The following is a 26,039-nucleotide window of genomic DNA, read 5'->3' as shown; positions in this document are numbered from 1 at the left end:
TTTTTAACTTACATCTGCTTAGTTTTTTATTGAGTTAAGTATAAAGGCCCAGTTAATCAACTCATTAGATTGGTCAAGGCAAGACATTTGAACTACATAACAGTATTTAAAAAGCAGTTGGTCTTTTAGTAATTCTCTGGTAATCACACACGCACACACGCACATACACACAAATTGGTAGAGTACTCTGGATATAGGATTTCCCCCCATAATCTCATATAATGCACTGTTCACAATCTGCAGTATTTTGAAAACTATAAATTGGAAATGACCAAATTAAAGATGCCTGATAAACTCTTATAAAGTATTTGGGAACTTCAGCTGTATTCCCAAAAAGATCAATTTTAAACTATAAAAAAGGAAAATCCATATAAAATCACAACAGATTTAACAGACATCTTTGAAAAGAAAGTCAAATTGTAACTCCATTTTCTACTTTTCCAAATATGACTAAGGAAAAAATGGTACAAGTGGTAATGTCTACATTTTTTAAAAACTGTTAACTGAGTGGATTTGGGGAAGAAAAAAAAGCTATACAGTATTATTGCACTCCACGAATGTGCAGAATTCCAAAATGTGCCAGCACTGAAAAACTGTCTTGCATTGAGGTTTTTCAAGAGGTACAACGAGCCTGCCAAAAAAGCATCTGGTCTGTACTAACAGCTTGCTGTCTTCAGTACAGGCCTTCATAATGTCAGTCACGCTGCTCTTGCAAAAAATCCCTTAATGTCTGAAAGAGAAAAAAGAATATTTTATTTCAAAATTCACTCTTATAAAATCAACTCATTGATAAGAACTGAGAACATCTCCGGTATGCAAAAGTTAACTAACATCCACCTCTCTGTGTTCACACACACTTGCTTATAATTTTCTATCTCGAGCATGTTAAAAGATTCTGCATACTCTTAGAAACTAGTTATTTGCAAGTAAAGAGAAGATATGTATATAAATATTCTAGAATAATATACCAACTCTGACTATTAGGAGTTCAGTCAAAAAAATGATGTTATGGGCCCAGGTTATTAAGCCTTGAAGATAAAATTAGTAGCATAACCTTACCTTGTTTTGGCAGGTCCAAATGCTCTTATCACTTCATAAATTTTAATAAAGAAAACATCCATCTATTACATCTTAAATTGGGAACTCAAATGGTAATATATGGAATATCTAGTATCTTGCTGATTTGTGATGAGAATGATACCTATAACTGGTTACTGTATTTTTAAACTACTTACAAAAGAGTTTTCAGTGCTGATAGGTGGGGCTATGATCTATGATGTGGGATTGAATCCATATGCACATTAAGCTTCATTTCATTGTCAAGAATTTGAACAAGCTGTTGCATGGATGGGAGGTGACCAGATTCTAGCTTAGACCACACAGGCACATCTGTAATAAAAATAAAAATAAATAGTAACCCCTTAAAATTAAAGATGATTCTATAATAAATGTTCATTCCACAAATACTTATTGTCTATATACAGTTGGGGATACAGTAGTGAACCAGAGAGTTACCCTTCTTGCTGCTATGGTGTTTACATTCTAATAGGGGAGACACAAAAAGCACTATACATATAGCTAGAAATCACAACTGTGCACTAAGAGTTAAAACTAGAAGATGCTGAGGGATATAAGAGGCTAGAAAAGAGCCTTATTATTATTAAAAGTGAGAGATATCACTAAAATTGAGAAATACTGTCATTAAAAGTGAGAGCTGAAATACAGGAGAAGAGGGGTAGAACGGAAGCTGGAGAGGTGAGCAGGGAGTAGATCAGGGTCAACAAACTATAAAGCGCCAGACAGTAAGCATTTTCAGCTTGGGAAGACATACAGTCCATCACAGCTACTCAACTCTAATTGTAGTCTGAAAGAAACAACAGGCAATTCATAAGTGAGTGGGCACAGCTGTGTTCCAATAAAATTTTATTTGAAAAAAAAAAAAAGGCAGCTGAACATAGGGTCCACATGGCCGTGGTTTGCCAACATCAAGACTACATCAAGCAGGGCCTTTTGGGTGTATTAAATGTTCTGGTCTTTATCTTGAGGACAAAGTAAAGCTACTTAATGAACTTGAGGCAGTGAAGCAATGAGATGGAAATGATTTGCATTGAAAAAAAAAATCACTGTACTGTTTGGAGCTGGTATCAGCAGATTTTTCTGTAAGAAACCAGGTAATAAATATTTTAGGCTTTACAGCTCAAGAGAAAATCACCGATATCACATAGGTACTTACATAACCAGAGAAATAAATTTCCCCAAATTTTTCATTGATGCAACTCAAAATTTGAGGTATAAACAATAAAATCTGAATTTTATATAATTTCCATGTGCCATAAAATAGTCCTTTGATTTTTTTGTAACCATTAAAAATTTTTTTAAAATTTTTAATTTTGGCCATTTTGGACAACCTCTGTTTTAGAGAATGTATTAGAGGGTAACAAAATCATTATGACTTGGACTAGGGTAATCGTGATAAATATAAACAGGAGTAGAACTCTGAGAAATGTAGAAGGTAGAATTAAGAATCAGACTTGGTGAACCATTAGATATGGAGAGTAAGGGAGAAACTGAGGTTATCCTAGCTTTCTGACATGGGCAACAGGGTAGAATGATAATGGTGCCATTATAAATAAATAAGCAATGCCAGGGCAAAAGCAAACTGGCGTACACAAGACTTGCAGGAAGCAGAGGTAATCGATAGTCTGGGAGTAGCATAAGATTCCTGGGTATTGCACCTAGGAGAGATCTAGAGCTCTCTAGAGTTATACATTCAGGGGGCATCATATGGATATAATTCTCAAGCTACAGGAGGTGAGGATCATATAAGGTGATAGTTTTGCATATTATGAAAAACAGAAAAGCCAAATGGTCATTATACATCATTTAAATATGTTACAGAATGCAAACTATTCAGAACCCACCATTCAAAGTTATCTCAAATGCACCTGTTGACATACACTGGTTCTCAATCATGTTGCTCAAGAAGAAAACCATCATACATGCATAGACCTAAAAGAAAATATAATTAAGTACAGCAAACAAAGTTATTTTAAAGGCAAAACATTACAACTGAAGACACAGTAATCTTTAAAATATAGAGTCTCATTTTTATTTGGTAACAGCTGTTTTTATTTTTATTTTTCAAAATATTTTACTCATTTATTTTTAAGAGAGAGAGAAAGGGTGAGATCATAAGTAGTCAGAGCAGCAGGCAGAGTGAGAGGAAGAAGCAGGCTTCCCGCTGAGCAGGGAGCCTGATGCAGAACTCAATCCCAGGACCCTGGGATCATGACCTGAGCCGAAGGGAGACACTTAACTGACTAAGCCACCCAGACGCCTCCGGTAATAGCTGTTTTTAAATCTACTTTAAAAAGTTTCTATACAGGGGACAGGGGCACCTGGATGGCTCAGCCAGTTAAGCATTTGACTCTTAGTTTCACCTCAGGTCATGATCTCAGGGTCACGGTATTGAGCCTCACGTCTGGCTCTGTGCTCAGTGCAGAACCTGTCTGAGATTGCCCTCCCTCTGCTCCCCCCTACCCCCACTCCTTACCCTGCTTTCACTCTCTCTAATAAATAAATAAATAAAATCTTTTTTAAAAAGTTTCTATACAGACTCTTATTGCCATTCTATATGTTCAATTAACATACACGGAACAAGGAAAATGCAACATTAATTCTTAACTTTATACACACTGAACAATATATATTCATAACGCAGAGACAGAATTTCTAGAAATTTCATAAGAGCCTTAATAAGTTAAACAAAAGCACACCGGCATAAGAAGAGTTCATTTCACTATTTTTCTAATATAAGGCATGAATTCACAAGAGACTAGTGATGCAATAATCAGCAACTCCATGTATTCAATACAACCTGTCCATGTTCCAAACAAATTATTTTAAGTCAAATAAGAAAAAAGTAGATTAGAAAGCACTAGCATATTAAATTACATTTGCTCCCTTTTTGAAGGCAAATCTATACTCTTTCAAAGAGACCAGAAGTTCCTTGGTGGACAGAAAGGTTTTAACAAAATCACCAGACTAAAAAACAGGAAGCAATGAGGATGTCAATTCACAGATTTCAAAACTTTCAAAAAAAGTAAATAAAAATGCCCATAGCGAGTGAGAAAAAGCTCCCCCCCCAGTCTCACTCACTAGGTGGGCTTGATTTCATAGACGTTACCCTTGCATTTGGGAACATTAAGTGTATTTTCATGGGAACAATATATAAGAAGTGTCATCAAAGCTCTAGCTTTCAAGTACATTCCTCTTCCACAGTAGATTAATAATGTTACATGTCTTCACAAGTAAAATGCACTAAAGCTGGAAACAATAGAATGAATAAATATAACACAAAACATCATGAATACTTAACTTTCAATTCTTAATCTTGTGCATATCAATCTTAATAATAATGGCTAGAGACACAGTTCAATAAGAGGTAGCACCTGAGACTTTTATGTTAAGAAGTCTTGCCTGTTACTAGAAATAAGTGGTTCCCTTAGAAAAAGAAGCAGAGATATGTAGGAGTCCACTAAAGGTGGTTTGAGCCTAGAACTAAAGAACAAGACCAGATAGAGGACTCCAAAACAGAATTCTCCTTAGAAGGAAACCTAAGCAATCTCATCCAAGAGAGAAATACAATTAGTACCACTCCTCAAAGCAGAAAGACGCTCTAGAAAAGATGATTTTAAGTAAAACAAATTAATCTAAAAAAAATGCATGCCACAGCAAGACCCTACAAAAGAAAAAAGAATTAGCACAATTCATATATATACATATATATAGAGAGATTAACAGAAGAGTCAAAGGACAAAAAATAAAAACAGAAAATTTTAATAAAAACAAATCCATGGAAATGTCATTTTTAATGTGAATAAAGCCATTAATTAAGAGGCCTACATTATATGTGTATTATATTCTGTTGCATATGATTTGACCTAATCTATATAATCAATATCAGGTATTAAATTATCTTGTGCCCAGTTTCTACTAAAGTTATACCTCCTTATCCTTCAAATAGTTAAAAGAAAAAAATAAGACCTAATCATTCCTAGTATATAATTATAAAATCTAAGGCCAAGAAAAAAAATCACAAAAAACTAAGGTCAAGAAAGGCTAAGTGCCATGCCCAAAGATTAAAAAGTGATTGAAGCTGAAATAATACAAATGAACAGGTGAATCAGCAACAAGGACTTAGAAAACCAAACAAACAAGCCATTGAAATATTTTCACTGACAACCTAAAAAATGTGCAACTATCAAAACTATTAGGTTACATACCTTATTTTCTTGGCCCCACTGCCAGATGCTAGGAGCTTGCATGCCAAAGAAAGCAAAAGGATCCTTGCCAACAATTATTAAGCCTATTAATACTAGTTTGAAGACTGACAGGAAAGATGCTATGTGTCTATTGAAAGAAAAAAGAAATTCATCAGAAGCCATAATTTTTCACCTAACTCAACTTTAAGACACTATTTAAGACACAACAAAACTTTAAGACACTGTTGAAAAAAATTGAAGACACAAATAAATGCAACTCAAAACTCAAGTATATGTGCATAGACATTTTCTAGACACCAAATCTAAAGGTTACTAAATTATAAGTAGTGAAAAAGATAGTAACTAAAGTTTAATGTGGAGATTTAAAACAAAAATGTTTATTATAACTTGCAAAATTATATAGCATTAGGCTTTAAAAATATTTATTTTAACAGTATAGAATTTTATACCACTGACTCTATATAAAAATTCAGGAGTTCTTGGTCTATTTCTGCAATAAAAATTATGTAAGAAAACATATCCTTAGAAGGTTACCATCTCTGAAATAATCCTTCTTTCTTCCTTCTTAACAAAAAAATTCTTCCATATTTGGATCAAATAAACTTGATACTTATAAAACAGTGTTCTCTGTTTATTGTAACCAACTAAGAAATTACAATAACCAAGAAAAGTTAACTGAACCAATTCACAAAAGTTTACTCAAAGGTGAAAAAAATTCACTTTAAAAATTCCTTTTAAGTTACTGAAATTTACTTACCTATATATGGGTTGAGGGAGGTAATTTTCTCCTTCAATGCGGATGTCTGGGTACCGCTGGCTTATAACCCGCATGTACTCCTCAAACACCCGCCTATAACCTCAGGAAACACTGCAGAAAAATAAAAGTGCTTCTGTTAATCAATTTAGAATATGCCTACACTTACTTTACATTTAGACAAAGCCTGAAAATTGCCAAGTATAAAAAAGCTTTGTCACTGTTTCCCAAGAACAGTGACAAAGTAATAACAACTGATGCTGGATAATGGCAACACGGAGGTTTATTCACAAATTTCATGTATATCCATCTATTAGAACATTAAACTTTATAGATTTGGGTCATTGTTGGGCAGCAGCAAATACCTATTCATATATGGCAGCATATTTTGAGCTCTCAAATCAACCTGCTTTTTGTGGGGGTATCAATGAGTATAAATACTGAAACAAAAACAACTCTTATACATCTGAAATAGGGACTTTCAAAACTGGGGCATAGGAAGCTTAAAAAATACGAAAGCATGAGACATGAAACTGGTTCTTGTTCCTACTCTGCCCCTAAGTGGGCAAACATGCCTGCTCAATCACAATAAAAGGAACTTAAAAAACTCTTTTTAAGTTCTGACTTAAAATTTGCTTCTACTTCGCAAAGGAAAACAAACATTGGGAAGATAATTTTCAGCAGTATGACAGCGATCCAAAACAGTACTAAAGAAATTAAGTCAACAGCATCAACTATCTCCATTAAAATTTCTGAACAACTAACTATGCTGTGGATATATGTTTCCCCAGCAAGAAAAGGGGAAAAGGCCACCAGAGTGCACCTGTAGGGGAAGGCATACACTGAAAACTTTTAAAAAAATTGACACAAATAAATGAAAGACATCTCGTGTTCACAGATCAGAACTGATATTGTGAAAATGTCCACACTGCCAAACACAATTTACAGATTCAGTGCAATCTCTATCAAAACTCCAATGGCCTTTTTCACAGAAGTAGAACAAACAATCCTACAATTTGTACGGAACTATAAAAATCCCAGAATAGTCCAAACAATCTTGAGAAGGAAGAAAAAGCTGGAGGCACCATGCTGCCTTACGTCAAACTACATTACAAAGCTATAGTGATCAAAATTGTATAGTAGCCCAAAAACAGACACATAGATCAGTGTGGGGCAGAATCAAGAGGGCAGAAATAAACCCACACAAATATGGCCAATTAATTTAAAACAAAGGAGCCAAAACTGAAGAAAGGCCAGTCTCTTTAACAAATGGTGTTGGGAAAACTGTCAACAACATGAAAAGAATGAAAAATGGACTAACTATCTCCCATCATACATAAAAATGAACTCAAAATGGATTAAAGACTTGAACCTAACACCTGAAACCATAAGCCTTCTAGAAGAAAATACAGTGGGTAATAAGCCCCTTGACATTAGTCTTGGCAATGATTTTGTGGATTAGACCATAAAAGGTATCAAAAGCAAAATAAACAAGTGGGACTACATCAAACTAAAAAGCTTCTGCACAGCAAAGGAAGACATCAACAAAATGAACAGGCAACCTACAGAATGAGAGAAAATATTTGCACATCAGATATCTGATAAAGGGATTAATATCCAAAACATATAAGGAATTCATATAATTCAGTAGCCAAAAGTCAATAATCTGACTAAACATGGGCAAAGGACCAGAACAGATACTTTTCCAAAGATGACATAAAAATAGCCAACAGAGGGGCACCTGGGTGGCTCAGCGGGTTAAAGCCTCTGCCTTCGGCTCAGGTCACGATCCCAGGCTCCTGGGATGGAGCCCCACATCGGGCTCTCTGCTCAGCAGGGGGCCTGCTTCCTCCTCTCTCTCTGCCTGCTTCTCTGCCTACTTGTGATCTCTGTCTGTCAAATAAATAAATAAAATCTTAAAAAAAAAAATAGCCAACAGATACATGAGAAGGTGCTCCACATCACTAATCAACAGGGAAATGCAAACCAAAACACAGAGAGTACATCCCCATACCTGTTAGGATGCCTGTCATCAAAAAGACAAAAGAAATAGTATGTGTTAGCAAGGATGTCGACAAATGGTAATCCTTGTGCACTGTTGGTGGGAATGTAAATGGAGCAACCACTAGGAAAACATTTTAGAAGTTCCTCAAAAAATTAAACATAGAACTACCATATGATCTAGAAATTCCACTTCTAGATATACCCGGAAGGAAATGAAATCACTCTCTTCAAGAGGTATCTGTACCGTCATGTTCATTTTAGCATTACTTAAAATAGCCAAGACATGGAAACAACTTAAACAAATGTCCATCGACAGATGAATGGATAAAGAAAATGTGGTATAAATATACATAGGGATATTACTCAGAAAAAAAAAAAATCCTACCATTTGCAACAATATGGATGAAACTTGAAGGCATTATGCTAAGTGAAATAAGTAAGACAGAGAAACACAAATTGTATCTCATTTTACACAGAATCTTAAGAAAGCCAAGCTCAGAGACATGGGAAGTAGACTGGTGGTTGTCAGGGGCTGTGGAAGAGGCAAAATGAGGAGATGCTGGTGGAAGGATACAAACCTCCAGTTATAAAACAAATTCTAGGGATCTACTTTACAGCAAGGTGACTGTAGCTAACAATACTGTTTTGTATACTTGGAAGTTGCTTAGAGAATAAATATTAAATGTTCTCACCCAATTAAAAAAGCTAATTATATGACTTTGTGAGTGGGCACATATGGACGTCTTAACTAACCTTACTGTGGTAATCATTTCACAATATACATGTATATGAAATCATCACCTTAACTACACATAATTTCTTTTGCCAATCATAGTTCAATAATGCTGAGAGAAAAAAAGGAGGTGGTACTACCAAATCAAGAGAAGAGCTTACAAATTCAGGTAAGAGTGTTAAGCACTTAACTGCACTATAGTCTAAGTCAAGGAACACATAAAGCAAGGAAAGTACAGAGGAAGCAGAATCAGTAATTAAGTAACAGTAATGTAAAACCTAAGGTGACAACTTTGTCAATCACACTGTCATCAAGGAGAAACATACCAACTACCAGGATCAGGTTTATATCTGGAAGGGTATAACAGTCCAAATATTAGTAAATCTCAATTTTTTTTAAAGATTTTATTTATTTATTTATTTGAGAGAGAGAGAAAAAAAGAGAGCATGAGTGGAGAAAGGTCAGCGGGACAAGCAGACTCCCTGCCGAGCAGGGAGCCGGATGTGGGACTCGATCCGATCTGGGGACTCCAGGATCAAGACCTGAGCCGAAGGTAGTCGCTTAACCAACTGAGCCACCCAGGTGCCCCAGTAGATCTCAGTTTAAGAAAAAACTCACTTGGGGCCCCTGGTGGTTCAATGGGTTAAAGCCTCTGCCTTCAGTTCAGGTCATGGTCCTGGGATTGAGCCCAACATCAGGATCTCTGCTCTGCAGGGAGCCTGCTTCCTCCTCTCTCTCTCTCTCTCTCTCTCTCTCTCTCTCTCTCTCTGCCTGCCTCTCTGCCTACTTGTGATCTCTGTCAAATAAATAAATAAAATCTAAAAAAAAAAAAAAAAAAAAAGACAAGAAAATTTAAAAAAAGAAAAAACTCACTTTTCAGGGGGAAAAAAAGAGAGAGAGAAAGAAAGTCACCAGTTTTCTTTACAATTAATACTTCCTCCACATTTAGAATAAAAATTTCACAAGAGATTAAGTCCCTATAAAGTATGAAATTTTTGCAAAGGGCAACAAATCTCTACAGCTAAATACTTAAAATAACTTACACTCTACATACTTTATGTTTAGTAAACATTCACCTTATTTAGTATTTTATTATTACTGTTGTTAGAGTCACCAAATTGTACTATTTTGTCACAGCTGCTTTCTCTATAAGAAAATTCTGGGGGTGCCTGGGTGGCTCAGTGGGTTAAAGCCTCTGCCTTCAGCTCAGGTCATGATCCCAGGGTCCTGGGACAGAGTCCAGCATCAGGCTCTCTGCTCAGCAGGGAGCCTGCTTCCTCCTCCCTCTCTCTCTGCCCACCTTTCTGCCTACTTGTGATCTCTGTCTGTCAAATAAATAAATAAAATCTTTAAAAAAAAAAAAAGAAAAATTTTAATGTTGCTTTTGAGGATATTACAAAAAATACCTATATGCCTAACTACCATGAAACTAAGAAATGGCAACTGATTTCAATACCCTCAAGTCTGCATCAGTGTTTACACGGAATTAATTATCTAAAATGACATTCTCTTTTATTTTTTTAATTTTTAATTATTTTTACTCACATATAACGTACTATTTGCCCTAGGGATATTCTCTAACTTTTAATGAAACATTGTGAGAGTTGGAGACAAAATTAATTGAGTTGAAACTTTTTTTAATAGATGAAGGGGAAAATATGAAGCCCAAAGAGATGAAGTGACTTTCCATGGTTATACATCCATATGTACTATTTATTAATTCACTCACTCAAATACTTACTAAACGCCTACTACATGTCAAGCACTATGTTAGACATTGGGTATGTAGTGATGAGTGACACAGATGCTGTCTTTAGTCAGGGCTGAGAGACATGGGCTTTGTGATTTGAGATCCTAGCCCTTTCCACTAGACCCAAATAAAAGAGTTGATGATGTAAGAGTTATTCTCCCCTCTGTCCAGGAACTAAGTTCCCTTTGGTCAAAATGCCACAAGCAAGTACCCATATAGTTGACCTCTTGATGGCAGAGATGTCTGAGGTTTTTCCATGATGAACATCTAGAGATTCTCCCTCTGGGAGAACTAAAACCTGTGGGGCTCCAGAAGTCCCTCATATTTGCTCTGCGAGTGCCAATCTGTTGCCAAGGGAAGCCCAAAGAAGCCCAGCTAGAGAGGTGTACCCATGTGCAGGCAACACTTCTGGTCAGATTCCTCCTAGTCACCTACTTTTCTGGCTACTGTGCTCAGAATCCTAGCTCTATCCTCCATCCTCCCAGTCCCAAGTCTTTGGTATGGTCTCAGACCTTTGGATCGAACTCCAAATGGAGTTAGCCCATAATCTTGAAGTCCAAAAAGGACTTTAAAACTGTATTTTTTTTTCCAAATTTCCAGTTATAAAACATGTAAGTCATGAGGATGGAATATACAGCATAGTGACTATAGTTAATAATAGTATATGGCATATTTAAAAGTAGGTAGGAGAATGGATCTTAAAAGTTCTCATCACAAGAAAAAAACTGTGACCATATGGTGATTGCTGTTATCTGGACTTACGGTGGTAATCATTTTGCACTACATAAAATATTGACTGTTTATGTGTACACCTGAAATTAACATGCTAGGACTTGAGTCAAGAGGGTGGAAGAGTAGCAGACTGAGATGACATCAGGTTGCAGGAGTTCAGTTAGACAGTTATCAAACCATTCCAAACACCTACAAATCCAACAGGAGATCGAAACTAACATGCCAATTATACCTCAACAAAAAACAAGCAACCCCCCCAAACTTTACCTATTTATTTCTGAAAGATGAAACAGTTTACAAAACTGATACAACATATTTTTAGACAAGTTTACTTACATATAAGAAATTTTCCTCCTTATCATTCCCTTCAGAATTGTGAAGAAAACCTAAGGAACTTTTTCCTATATAACTGTTTTCCCAAAATCAATTTTCCTGTTTTAAAACAGCAATCTCTACTCCTGACAGATGTTTTCCAAAACAAAGCATACCTAGTGTTTACTGAGGTGGACAAAATGTGAAATTCAAGGCACACATGGTGAGGACCCAGTCATTTTCACTTTTATTACCACACCCAGCTCTTTTCAACTTACTTTATTCTTTCTGGGTCTGTGAGGAAAACTCTGAATTCCACTATACCCCCAACACATAAATATGGAAACATGCTAAAAATATGCTGCAGCACCTGCCTCTTCCTCCTGCCGTGGGACCAAAGGTCCTTAAGAAGAAGATTTAAACTCTGAAATCTTAACATTAAGTCCTAATCACTTTGCAATTACCTAGTAATACAGCAATGTCTTGCTTACTATACTCTATATAGTAGACTATATGGAGTCTACTTTTGTAATTGCTCACTTTAAAATATTTCTCACAGTACTTTTCTAAAAGAAAAGACCTGCTGGGGCGCCTGGGTGGCTCAGTGGGTTAAGCCGCTGCTTTCGGCTCGGGTCATGATCTCAGGGTCCTGGGGTCGAGTCCCGCATCGGGCTCTCTGCTCAGCAAGAAGCCTGCTTCCCTCTCTCTCTCTCTCTGCCTGCCTCTCCGTCTACTTGTGATCTCTCTCTGTGAAATAAATAAATAAAATCTTAAAAAAAAAAAATAAAAAAATAAAAAAAAGAAAAGACCTGCATACAAATTAGATGATCTATGTGAAAGGAAATTTAAGAAATAAAGAAAATGCCCTGTCTATTCTATTTCAAATAGATTCTGTGCTTTTTTGAGTCCATCATGAATTCAGTGTCCTGATTCACCATGCCAACCACCCCCCTTTTCCCCTTTCTGCATTATGTCTGCCCCTAACTGTAGTCAAATACTTATATCAAACTTGAACCTATCACAAACCCCAATCTCTCACATCTTCTTATTAAAGGAAAACAGGGCATGCAAGAAATTGAGGAAGACACAAAGAAATGGAAAAACGTTCCATGCTCATGGATGTGCAGAAGAAATATTGTTAAAATGTGTATGGAATTAGCTACCTAGAGCAATCTACACATTCAACGTAATCCCTATCAAAATACTATCAACTTTTTTCACAGAACTGGAACAAATTATCCTAGAATTTGTATGGAACCAGAAAAGATCCCAAATTCCCAAAGGAATGTTGAAAATGAAAACCAAAGCTGGTGGCATCACAATTCCAGACTTCAAGCTCTAATACAAAGCTGTAATCATCAAGACAGTATGGTACTGGCACAAAAACAGACACATAGATCAATGGAACAGAATAGAGAACCCAGAAATGGACTCTCAACTCTATGGCCAACTAATCTTTGACAAAGCAGTAAAGAATATCCAATGGGAAAAAAAAGACAAGTCTCTTCAAAAAATGCTGTCAGAATAATTGGACAACCACATGCAGAAGAATGAAACTGGGCCATTTCCTTACACCATACACAAAATAGACTCAAAATGGATGACAGACCTAAATGTGAGATAGGAACCCATCAAAATCCTTGAGAAGAACACAGGCAGCAACCTCTTCGACCTCAGCTGCAGCAACTTCTTGCTGGACACATCTCCAAAGGCAAGGGAAACAAAGGCAAAAATGAACTTTTGGGACTTCATCAAACTTTGTGGACTTTGCACAGCAAAGTTAATAATCAACAAAACCAACAGACGACCAACAGAATGAAGAAGATATTCACAAACGACATATCAGATAAAGGGCTAGTATCCAAAATCCAAAATCTATAAAGAACTTATTAAACCCAACACCCAAAGAATAACCCAATCAAGAAATGGGCAGAAAACATGAACAGACATTTCTGCAAAGAAGACATTCAAATGGCCAACAAACACATGAAAAAGTGCTCAACATCACTCGGCATTAGGGAAATACAAATCAAAACCACAATGAGATACCACCCCACACTGGTCAGAATGGCTAAAATTAACAAGTAAGGAAATAACAGATGTTGGCGCGGATGCAGAGAGAAGGGAACCCTCCTACACTGCTGGGAATGCAAACCGATGCAGCCATTCTAGAAAACAGTATGGAAGTTCCTCAAAAAGTTGAAAATAGAGCTGAAAATTGCCCTATGACCCAGCAATTACACTACTGGTTATTTACCCCAAAGATACAAATGTAGTGATCCAAAGGGGTACCTGCACACCAATATTTAAGCAGCAATGTCCACAACAGCCCAAACATGGAAAGAGCCCAGATGCTGTCCACCAACAGATGAATGGATAGCCATCAAAAAAAAAAAAAAAAAAAAAGAAAGAAAGAAATCTTGCCATTTGCAACTACGTGGATGGAACTAGAGTTCCTCATGCTAAGTGAAATAAGTCAATCAGAGAAAAACAGTTATCACAGGACCTCGCTGATATGCAGAATTTAAGAAACAAGGCAGAGGTCATAGGGGAAGAGAGGAAAAAAATGAAACAAGATGAAACCAGAGAGGAAGACAAACCATAAGAGACTCTTAAATCTTAGGAAACAAACTGAGGATTGCTGGAGGGGCAGTGGGGTGGGAGGATGGAGTGCTGGGTGATGGACACTGGGGAGGCTATGTGTTGTGGTGAGCGCTATGAGTTGTGTAAGACTGATGAGTGATAGACCTGTACCCCTGATTATTATTACAAATAATACATTACATGTTTATAATAATTTAAAAAAAGAAAAAAGGGCAAAAGCTCAGATATTTGTGAAATAAATATTTAAGATTTCTATTTTTTGCATCTCTCTTTTTTTCTTTTTTAAAGATTTTATTTATTTATTTGACAGACAGAGATCACAAGTAGGCAGAGAGGCAGGCAGAGAGAGAGGGGGGAGGAAGCAGGCTCCCTGCCGAGCAGAAAGCCCGATGCTGGGCTCTGTCCCAGGACCCTGGGATCATGACCTGAACCGAAGGCAGAGGCCTTAACCCACTGAGCCACCCATGTGCCCCAATTTTTTGCATCTCTTGAATTCACCTTCCCTTTTTATTTACAATAAACCTCCTTTCTAACTGTCCTCTTACCCACACACAGAACTGGATCCTGTTTACATAATGAAACCAACCCCTTGCCATCACTGACAGTCCAGAAAAATGCAAACCTGTCAAAGGAAGGCTTGAGATCCCTCCCTAAAAGTGAAGAAATGGGATTTTAAAGTGACTATCTCCACAAAGGTGAACACTTAACATGTTTAATCTTTCAAAGGACTGAGAAGATAAGTGAATCTTCAGAGAAAACAAAGGGTTAAGTATGACTTACTGAGAAAAAAGTACAGATGTGAACCACGGAAGAGTGAATGACATCTCCACTTTCCAGTTTTCTATTTTAGCTCGTCTTAAGGCCTTGATGAATTCCTGCCTTTGGGTTCTAAGATTATTCTCTCAGTAATTTTAAAAGGCATTTCCAAACGTATTGTTCAAACCAGTCAAAAAGGTTTCTACTACTTGCATCCTAAGAATTTCAACTAATATTTCTCCCACACGGAACCTAGAAAATCAGGAAGATATCTGTGCTTTCTAAATGTCTACAGCATTACTCAGTTCAACAGCTCACTGATCACTGAAAGCTGTGTTTTTAGATTTAATCTTTACTTTGTTCTGTTTAGTAGATGAAATACTGTAATAATAAACATTTGTCTGGTGCATCACCTGCTCTAAGTGCTTTAAGGAATGAAATCTGCAAATGTCCTACAAATCACACAAGACACAAGGTATTTAGGGAGTGAAAAATAGACTAAACTGATTAATGTTTTTAAAAGTTGCAAAGAGGAGTGCCTACACACTTTGAAGATTAAAATGTGGCCCAGAATTTGCTCAGTTTTTTAAGAAGCTGCAAGAGCAGCACCAAAAAGGTATCAGCTTGTCAGATTAAGGAACGGTAGTTATACGAAATCAAGTGATTTCCTTTTAGCAACCTCAAATCTTGAAACATTACAGTGGCCACCACAGTGAAAACACACACAGGCATATTTCATGCCTAAAGGGCCTTCTAAGATTCCTGGCTTCTTTACTAAATGTATTCCAAAGATGTGACAAACCTAAAATTTTATGAGTAATCTGTTTTTATTCTCTCCATTCTTCTGTCTTATTCTGAGGTCACTAGCTTCTAGTTCTGTATCTCTGACATAACATTTCAGGAATTCTTTTGCTAAAGACTATTCCACCAAGAATTTATAAATCGCTTAGCTCCTTCCTGGGGAAGGAATTTTATCTGTTTACTCTGGAAAACACTTATTAACAGATTTATAAGGTATGCAGTCACTCAATAAAGATGACTTGATTAAAGCATTCAATAAATGGTGACAACCACATTTTGTAGAATTCTTTCTTTCATCTTAAAATGCTCCATATATGATGCCAAGCTTTTACTCTTTTCAATACATTTTTTAATTGAAGGTATGATTCACATGCCACAGAACTCACCCTCAGTGTATTTCTATAACCTGTTAAAGAGTCTGATAAAAAAATATATTGTGTTCTATGTTGAGTCAATGGTCAAACTGAAGAAATCTCTGGGCTGCTTTATACCGCTTTCCTATTTGACCTGTATATTTACTAACCGGTTGGTTGTAGACTGGTTTCACATGACATTAGAATAAACTCAGTAAAAAAAAAAGCCAGGAATCTTGGAAAGAAAGCCACCAACAGGATGATGCAGTTATACTAATAAGTAAGGGTGTGTCAGGTATCACAGCAGCAGAAAGATGACTAGCAGTAGCACAATGAATTCTGGAAGCTTAGCCCCACCAGTAGAGGCATGCAGACCAAGCCAAGAGTGTTACTGATAAGAGTTATGTTCAAAACTGAAGTTTTACATGTATTACATTCTATGCCTAACAGTTTCCAAACTGGAACAGAAGCCAACCAGGTAAAAACCTACCAGAAATGAACAGTATTAAGTGATAGCTATCGCTAGTTCAGTTAGGAATATGGTGGGGGGGGAGGCGGGAGGGGACAGAGAGGACATTTAAGTTATTTCAGGGCAAGCCACAGTGGACCACAACAGGCTGTACTCACTTTTTCAATAAATACTGACTGAAGATAGTCAAAAGTGAAAGAACCTAGAACAAGAGAAAGCAAAAAAAAAAAGTCCATGCCTTTTTGGTGCTGGCAAAATTCTAATGAAGAAGACAGTAAACTGGTAATAGTCTACTGAAGAGGATACAGTTCATCAACAGAATATTGATAATATCTGAAGCTGTTTATCTGAATATCTGATAATATCTGAAGCTGCCACTTGTGTGGCAGGACAAATATTTATTTAATCGAACATCTGCTCTTCTGGGGCGCCTGAGTAACTAAGTGGGTTAAACAGTATTGATAATACTGGTATTATCTGAAGCTGTTTCTCTTGTTTTGAGAAACAGGGAGAAGAAACAGAAAAAAGAAGACAAAACCTGAGGGACTATGGAAACTACGTCATAAAACAAAAATGGAGAAACAGCAAACAGAAGTCAAAATAAGAGTCTATATTCAAAAATATTCTACAAGAAGCAGTAATAAGAGGTAAGGAAACACTACCAGAAATTTCAAAACCAAAAAGCAAAATCAAAAAATATTTTGAGGCAATGAATCATATATATATATTTTTTATATGTTTATATTTTGAGGCCCTAAAAAAATTGATGAGTTAGAAAACTGATAGAAGATGAATAATAAAATTGCAGAAGATCTGAATACTATCATTAGCAAATTTCATGCATCCATCAGGTTTTATTATCAATAAGAAAAACCCAACAGCCCAAAGAGCATTTGCAGCAACTGACCATGTTATATCACAAAGAAAGTCCAGTAGTAAAAAGAGCCAATGTCGTATTCTCATTACATATTCGATGTTGTATTCTTATTATAGTGCGATAAACTAGAAATTTTAAAAACTCAACCTACTTCTCTTAAGATCTTCCAGTAGGAGTTTAACTAATATAACAGTATCAAAAATTTTAAATGTAATACCCTTTGACCTAATCATAATACTGTACTTCTGTGGATTTAGTTTACAGAAATTACTGGACAAGTACACGATATATCTGAGGATATTCACTAAGTAATTCTGTAAAAAATCAGGATCAACCTAAAAGTTAACCAAAAGGCACTAGGTAGATAAATTAAGGAACACTCATCTTATGTAATACTATGCCTGCTGATGTATATCTGTAATTACTGAACAATAAGTGATAGAGGGGAAGGAAATTTTCAAAAAAAAAAAAAAAAGCATACAATTATGAACACGATCACGTCTGTAAAATTACATAATACAGTATGTCTGTAGAGTTGTCCTGAAGGCTGTTCTTCTAAATGTTAATAGAGAGCTACAAGGATTTTTTCACTTTCTTGTGTATACTAAGGGGAGAGCAAAATATGCGACCCCAAAATATGCCACTTTGGCATGTGGCTTATTTTGAGCTGAAGGCAATTTAGACCAAATGGACTCCAAACAAAAAAACTCACTGCTCCCTTAAACTACATAAAAGAATCTGGATAGGGCCAAACAGAAAGCTATTAACAGGGGTAACTTTTTAATCTGAAAGACTTGTGTGGCAGGACAAACATCTATTTAATCAAACATCTGCTCTTCTGGGGCGCCTGGGTGGCTAAGTGGGAGCCTTCAGCTCCGGTCATGAACCCGGGGTCCTGGGATGGGTTCTCTACTCAGCGGGGAACCTGCTTCCCCCTCTCTCTCTCTGCCTGCCTCTCTGCCTACTTGTGATCTCTGTCAAATAAATAAATAAATAAAATCTTTTATAAAAAAAAATCTGCTCTTCTTATTGTCCTGTGAATTACCCTCCTCCCCTTTGGAGCCCAAGGCCCCCATCCTATTCCTTCACTCAGGATACTATATAAATCTCAATTGCCCAACTTGTTCCTGCCTTTCATGTTTTTTTATAGGGCTTTCCTAAGTATGTAATTAAATGTTTTCCTGCTATTCATCTGTCTTATGGCATTTTAATAGACCAGTCAAAAGAACCTAGAAGGGTAAAATAAAAATGTCCCCTACACTTTTTTATTATTTTTACAAGAAACCTGTATTATTTTTATAGCCAGAAAACTAATTTCATTTTTTTAAAAGATGGAAGTCTCAGAGTAAAGTTTATTTACCAAAGTTCTCATCACAACATTAAAGACAATAAAAATAACACATTAAAACAAAGCTTGATAAATGACTGCATTTATGCTGCGCCAGTTTTTAATAGATTATCTGCCTCCAGATTTATTTCCTGTCCCCTCCCCCTTCTCTGTGCTGAGTCAGGCTCATTTACATATGATCTTCCCTTACTATAAAAGTAAGGGGAAAAAAAGTAAGCTCTTTCTCTACATCTCGTGGTGCTTTCCCCATACCTTTCAAGATTTCATTTCTTCCTGTCAAAGCCTTTCAACTCTCCCTGAATAACCTTTCTTTCCCCTAGGGTTTTTGTTTTTTTTTTTAAAGATTTTATTTATTTATTTGACAGACAGAGATCACAAGTAGGCAGAGAGGCAGGCAGAGAGAGAGAGGAAGGGAAGCAGGCTCCCTGCTGAGCAGAGAGCCCCATGCGGGGCTCGATCCCAGGACCCTGGGATCATGACCTGAGCCGAAGGCAGCGGCTTTAACCCACTGAGCCACCCAGGCGCCCCTTTCCCCTAGGGTTTTAAAGCCCTCCATTATGACCTCTTTTAGAACACTCTGAACAGGATACTTTACTGTAATATTGTTTAACATGTCTCTGTTTCTCCCATCAGACAATGGGCTTTCAAACAATTAGTAAAAAACTAATATTTATCTTCCTAAATAGTAAAAAATAAATATTTACCTTCCCTGGACAAAAGGGGAAGACAAGTAGCATGTAAAAAAAGGGCATAAAAAAATGAGGATTTGATTTCATTAGCAGTTCTTGATAAAACCCATGGCAAGATTTCTTCCTCACCAATCTTGGGCTGCACCCCAATCAAGGTAAGATATGTGAAAACATGACTTGATTTCCCTTTTTGGAGAGCAGAAAAGGTGACAGAAATGAAACACATATGCATGCTTTCATTTTTTTGCCTTGAAGCTTCCTAACAGTATAAAACAGTAACAGAATATTAGTAATTGGAATGCAACCAACATTGTCATGTTACAGACGAACAAGTTGAGAGCTACAAAAGAGATTCAATAATTTCCAGGAAGTCATTCAGAAGGTAAAAGTCAGATCAAATGAGAACCTGGACCTCCAAACTGTTAGAGCAGTAAATACAGTTTTCCAGTAACTATATTATTCAAAATTTATGAGATTATCTTGGTATTTCCAAATGATACATTCAATTTGATTTCCACCACTTACTTTAATGGCAAATGGTAAGGAAAGAATGTTTCAATTTTTCTGTAAGAGGAGATAAAACCTTTAAAACCATTCATATTTTACCTACCTCTAAAAGCTTTGGACTAAAGTACTTTGTACATTATTAAGTACAAACCACTATTATGTGTACATTATTCAGTTAGATACTGCAGTTTTTGTTTAAATAGTAAAAAAACAAAACAAAATGGTGACTAAGTTCTATGTAATTACAGAAAACTTAAAAAATCTAACATAGTGGTAGGTGTAGCAGCCAGCATTTTATTTGTTCTCCAGTAACACTCCATTAGTACTCTTCTATCTGAATCAACTTACTACTCCTTTATTTCAATGATTCTAAGAAGTACATTTCTCCTATTTAGCATATTGAAAAATCAATATTTATCTTATAATCATCTGTGTCACAATTTAAATGGCAGTATTTTTCTCCCTCTGAGGGACATATAAAATAATGGTGTACCTTAAAATCCATCATATCTTAGGTTTGGTGAAATGCAGTAACTGGTATTTAAGTTTTTAGTTTTAGGGACTCCTGGGTGGCTTAGCGGGTTAAATGTCTGCCTTTGGCTCAGGTCCTGTTCCCAGGGTCCTGGGATAGAATCCTCATCCAGAGCCTGCTTCTCCCTCTGCCTATCACTCCCCCTGCCTGTGCCCCTCTCTCTTCCTTTCCCTGACAAATAAATACACGAAATCTTTAAAATAAATAAATAAATACAAATTGAAAATAAGTTTTTAGTTTTAGTTACTATGGCTATTTTGGGGAGACAAAAATTTCTTTGTAGGATATTCCCCTGTTATCATTTTAAAAACTCTGGATTCCTCCCATTCCTTCCCACCAAAAAGAAAAAAAAAGTCATAAAATTTGTCTCCTTTGTTTATCATTCTAGTGAATGGCACAGACCAACTCCAGAACTCAGGAGCCATCTCTGACACCTCTCACTCCATACCTCCTCTCCCTTCCCCCAGATATGTAACCCATCACCAAAACCCCAAAATTTATCTCCTAAAGATTTGTTAAACCTGTCCCTTTACATTCTAGTTCTACCACCACCACTGTATTCCAAGTTCCATCATCTCTCACCTGGGCAGCTCCCAATGGTCCCCCCCTAAATGGTTTCTCCATTATCTATATTCCTTGTCTCCTCTAATGTCTTTTCCACAGTGAGGCTAACTGATCTTTCCTTATGGTCTGTCTACCAGACCTTCCAGGATCTGTGCCACCTTCTCTTTGGACTTTGAGGTCAGTAGCCTTGGCCTCCTAAGCAATTACGTTCTCTTTACTACAAGGCCACTGACCATGTTATTCCTACAGCTTGAAAGCTCTCTAGCAATAAATTGTATCCTTTAAATCTCAGTTCAAAGTTGATTTCCTCATGGAAACTCTCCCTAAACCCCTGACTAGGCCTGTCTCATACAATATATAACCTTTCCTTTACAGCACTGAACACAACTCTAATTTTATATGTTGTCTATGGGTTAATGACTGCTTTCTACTCTTGCCTATGATGTCTATGAGAAAACTGAATTCCAAGAACCAAAGTACCTGCACGGAGTAGGTGCTCAAATATTTGAATATGCAAATATAAGTCTATGGTAACTAACATGATCTTTAGGGCTCCAATTTCTCAGATTTCTTCAACTCATCCTTTTACTAATCTCAGCAAATATCAACATCCAAATCAGCCTTAGGTCTTTATTTTCTTGCCTCCATATCATGAAAGCAAAGTGTGAGTGTGTATAATTTAAATAAAACTCTGTTCTTGGAATAGTTGTTTCATTTACCTCTTAAAAATACTTTTAGAAGTTGGCTGCCCTAAAATTATAGCAGTGGATTCTTAAATTAACAAAAATTGGAAAATTCTGTATTTGCTTGTTTTGCAATCTTTATTATTCTTAGTGAATTAATCATAAATATCCAAATAAGGATTAACTGCAAAGAGCTGTACCCAGTAAGCTCTTTATTTTTTTTTTAAGGTTTATTTATTTATTTATTTGACAGAGAGAGAGAGAGAGAGATATCACGAGTAGGCAGAGAGGCAGGCAGAGAGAGAGAGAGGGGAGGAAGCAGGCTCCCTAGCCAAGCAGAGAGCCTGATGCGGGACTTGATCCCAGGATCCTGGGATCATGACCTGAGCTGAAGGCAGAGGCTTTAACCCACAGAGCCACCCAGACACCCCTATTTTAATTTTTTATTTATTTTTAGTTTGTTTTTTTTTTTTTTGCCATGATCTCAGGGTCTTAGATCAAGCCCCACATCAGGCTCTCTGCTCAGCAGGGAGCCTGCTTCCCCTTCTCTCTCCGCCTGCTGCCTACTTGTGATCTCTGTCAAATAAATTAAATCTTTAAAAAATAAAAAAGAATAAATAAACTACAACTGATTGAATGCTGTAGGTATGACTACATGTTAAATTTCATATATGGGGAAAATAAAACATGCATACAAACATCAGTCAACCAGTATCTGTCAGTATACATTTACACATAAAATGCATTTATACATAAAAATCACAAGAAAGGAAATGTTACAGGGGAGCTTTATTTATTTATTTTTTTTTTTTAAGATTTTCACAAATAGGCAGAGAGGCAGGCAGAGAGAGAGAGAGGAGGAAGCAGGCTCCCCGTGAGCAGAGAGCCTGATGTGGGGCTCGATCCCATGACCTGGGATCATGACCCGAGCCAAAGGCAGAGGCCCCAACCCATTGAGCCACCCAGGCGCCCCGGGGACCTTTATTTTAAGCTCTGATTAGAACTTCCTTTTTTTTTTTAATGTTCAACGTTTAAACATCCAAGTAAGGAGGATAAGTTTTTCTCCCAAATATGAAATCAATGTTATCAAACTCATCTAATTCTACTGCTCCATCAATTGACATAAACCAAAGACTTAGGTGTGTAATGCAATACTGTGCACTTCTGGAAGCTTCATGGAGGACCATATCTATATTATTCACCAGGGTTATCTTTAATCCCTGGCACAAGCAGATACTGAATGAATATTTATTGAAAAAATACATGAATATAGAACAGGAACATTTGTTGTAAGCTGTTTTGCACACTCTCTCCTTTTAATTCCATTTGTGTGTTGTGCCGCTGTCTTAGTCTATTAGCAATTATAAAAGTGACACAATTAGGGGCGCCTGGGTGGCTCAGTGGGTTAAAGCCTCTGCCTTCGGCTCAGGTCATGATCCCAGGATCCTGGGATCGCGAGCCCCACGTCTGGCTCTCTGCTCAGCGGGGAGCCGGCTTCCCTTCCTCTCTCTCTCTGCCTGCCTCTCTGCCTACTTATGATCTCTGCCTGTCAAATAAATAAATAAATAAATCTTAAAAAAAAGTAAATAAATAAAAAAGTGACACAATTAATAGATGATATACTGAGCTGCAGTTAAAGAGCACTCATAAAATAAAGGACACAAGTGATTGAAAAGAAGGTAAAAATAGCTCTCTCCTTTGTTCACAGTGGTAATTAATGAAAAACTGCATTTTATAGCACTCAGATTTCAAACAGAATTAAAAGAATTTTCACATATTTATCCTCAATTGTTTTAGCTTCCCCTTCTTTCCCAAACTCGCAAATGAACGTCCAAGAGAGTCTACCAAAACCAGAAACACAATATTCAATTTACTATATACAGATCAATCTCTGGGGAAAAAAGTACCTACCAAAAACAAGGTTAATATAGCTGTATACGGAGGGCATACTAATAAAATTCTTTCTCATCTACGATTAAAAAACAAAACAAAACAAAACTGAAGAACTTTTGTATGTAATATGCTCCGGGTTACTGCATAAGAAAACTCTCATTAGACTTTTGGGACAAGTTTGTACTTAAAGGAAAAAAAAAAAAAAAAAAAGGAAAGAAAAAATGACAGAGAAACTATGTATCAGAAACTCAACTGAAGTACTTAAGACTTTTTAAAAAGTTTAACTGAAGAACTAAATGGCCTTCCCTATAGTTGTTATGAACATCCTCAGTGGAAGGTACACTTGTTAAATTATTCTGAGGAGTATTCCAATAGAAGCAATTGTAAAAGAAGAGTACTTTGGAAAAGCACAAAACAGGAGGTGCGAAAGTAGGAAACAAAAAATACATACCTTGGAAATGCAGTCTTTTTAAATTACTTAATCCAAAGTATCACAATCCTTAACAGTAATTATAGGTTGAAAAAAATGACAGCCACTTTCTAATTTAAAAAAAAAAATTATGGGAAAAGTTGCAATGGTCAAGTCATAACTCCCATTTACAATATTATATGAAAATGATATATGCTGGCCACACAGTAAACAATACAGGGAGTTGTTCTGTTTTTTTTTTGTTTTAAATCAGGAGGAAAGTGCGAAGTTTTTATAGTTTTCACTCCAAAAATAAAGTCTCATCTCACCATCTCACTTTCTGACTGTAAGGGTAACTTAAATTGATTTTTTAAATTTTAAATATTTGCTTACTCTTTAAAGGATAAGCAAAAAATAGTTGGGTACACAGGAAATCTAACCTTTAGTACACTTAAAATAATAAAAGTTTTTTAAAAGCCTATGATCTTGAAAAAACGTCATCTTTTGCAATACAGGATTCTAATTTCTACAATTTTACAATTTTAGTTTGCCTTTCAAATCTTTCCCCAACCCTACCTACCGTATTACATGCATCACTGCTCGGGTTCTAACACTTAACCAGGTTAACGACAAAATCACTTACAGTACAAAGTCGAAAACTGCTGGGATTTTTTTTTTTTTCTGGTTTAGGTTTTGTTTTTTTTGTTTGTTTTTCCCCCTTTTTTTCTGTTTCTCTGAATGCACAAGAGATTTGAAGGGTATAAAGACATGCGGGTATCGGCAACTCCTGGGAGGCGAGTGTCAGGGGAGTTGGGGGGGAACAGGTAAGAGTTGTCTAGGAGTGAACCACACCGTCGGAAGAGCAACGTGCTCCTTTTTAAACACATTTTGGAAACTGCAAACTGAGAATCAGTCTCCCTGGACCTCTCGGCGCCCTCCAGCTGTCAGAATCCCCACTCCCTCACTCAACAGTCACCCCGGGAGGTCCTGGAGAATAGGCGTCTGTCACTCGCAGGTCTCCTCCAACGACCCGAATTAACCTTCGCCCAGGGGGACAGCAAGGGCGCCTGGCATAACCCTGGGAAAGGGGGACAAGAAAGGGGCCCTGGGCGGCAAACGCACGCGCTCCTCCGCCGACGCTGCACCAACTCATGCCCACCTCCGCAGGCAGCCGGGTGGCCATGGCGTGACGCCGCCGACCGGCCCTCCGTACTGACAAGGGGCCCCACGTCTTCGCCTTTCAGTACTTAACCTTCCCGTGCCTTCCTCCCCCACTCCCACCCTTCTAGGAGGCAAAAAAGAACTGAGCCAAGAGAACGGTTACGTCCGGAGGAGAGAAGGGCGGCCTGGCCGTCCCGGGAAGGACCCCAGGGGAGGCAAGCTGCGAAAGGCTCCCGGCGCCGTTCTTCCGGGCCGGGGGAGGTTCAGCCCGCTAGGCCGCGAAGCCGGGGCCTCGCGTAGCGACAGGGGCCTCGCAGAGGCGCGACGGCGCTGCGGGGCCCGGCACACATACTCACCAAATCTGGAACTTCAGCAGCGGCCCCGTGGCGTACTGCATCTTTAATCTTTTGCTAGGCACGCCGCCCAGGTTGGCCGAGGCATCGCTCCGGATCACCGCCGACGCCGCCACCAGGAGAAGTAGCAGAAACTTCATCTTAACCGAGCCAGCCACTTCGGCCGCGCTCAAACGGAGACTGCAGCCAGCCAGCCCAAGGCCGAGCGGGAGCTGCGAGCAGCTCCCCGCCGCGCAGGCGCGATCCGGCAAGGTCGGGAGGGAAGCGGAAATGCGCCTGCGCAGGCCGGCGCCAACGCACGCTCTGGGAGGCAGAGCTGACCTGTTTCGCTGTCCTGACCCACCATCTTGGATGTGTGCGGAGACTGGGATGGAATGAGTTGCGTGGGGAGCGAATGAAGTACCTGGTGGGGTGTCGGAGAAGCCTTAGTCATTGCACATGCAGGTTCTAAATACAGTGTCACTTAATTC

The 26,039-nt window shown here is 37.6% G+C and overlaps 1 protein-coding gene across 1 annotated transcript; it reads right to left on the bottom strand.

The window, feature by feature from the left end:
* Window positions 1–25,804, bottom strand: SELENOT (selenoprotein T). The gene is made up of 6 exons (XM_047727867.1): window positions 25,573–25,804; window positions 6,043–6,153; window positions 5,286–5,412; window positions 2,922–3,009; window positions 1,236–1,389; window positions 1–730 (listed from the first exon to the last, which is right to left on the bottom strand). Exons 1-5 carry the CDS (start codon window positions 25,707–25,709, stop codon window positions 1,265–1,267), a joined length of 588 nt encoding a protein of 195 aa, XP_047583823.1. The 5' UTR covers window positions 25,710–25,804; the 3' UTR covers window positions 1–730; window positions 1,236–1,264.
* Window positions 25,805–26,039: the final 235 nt, after the last annotated feature.

This window comes from Lutra lutra, chromosome 1, assembly GCF_902655055.1.
Source record: "Lutra lutra chromosome 1, mLutLut1.2, whole genome shotgun sequence".
NCBI classification, from domain to species: Eukaryota; Metazoa; Chordata; class Mammalia; order Carnivora; family Mustelidae; genus Lutra; species Lutra lutra.
This window is presented reverse-complemented; position numbering and strand designations above follow the sequence as displayed.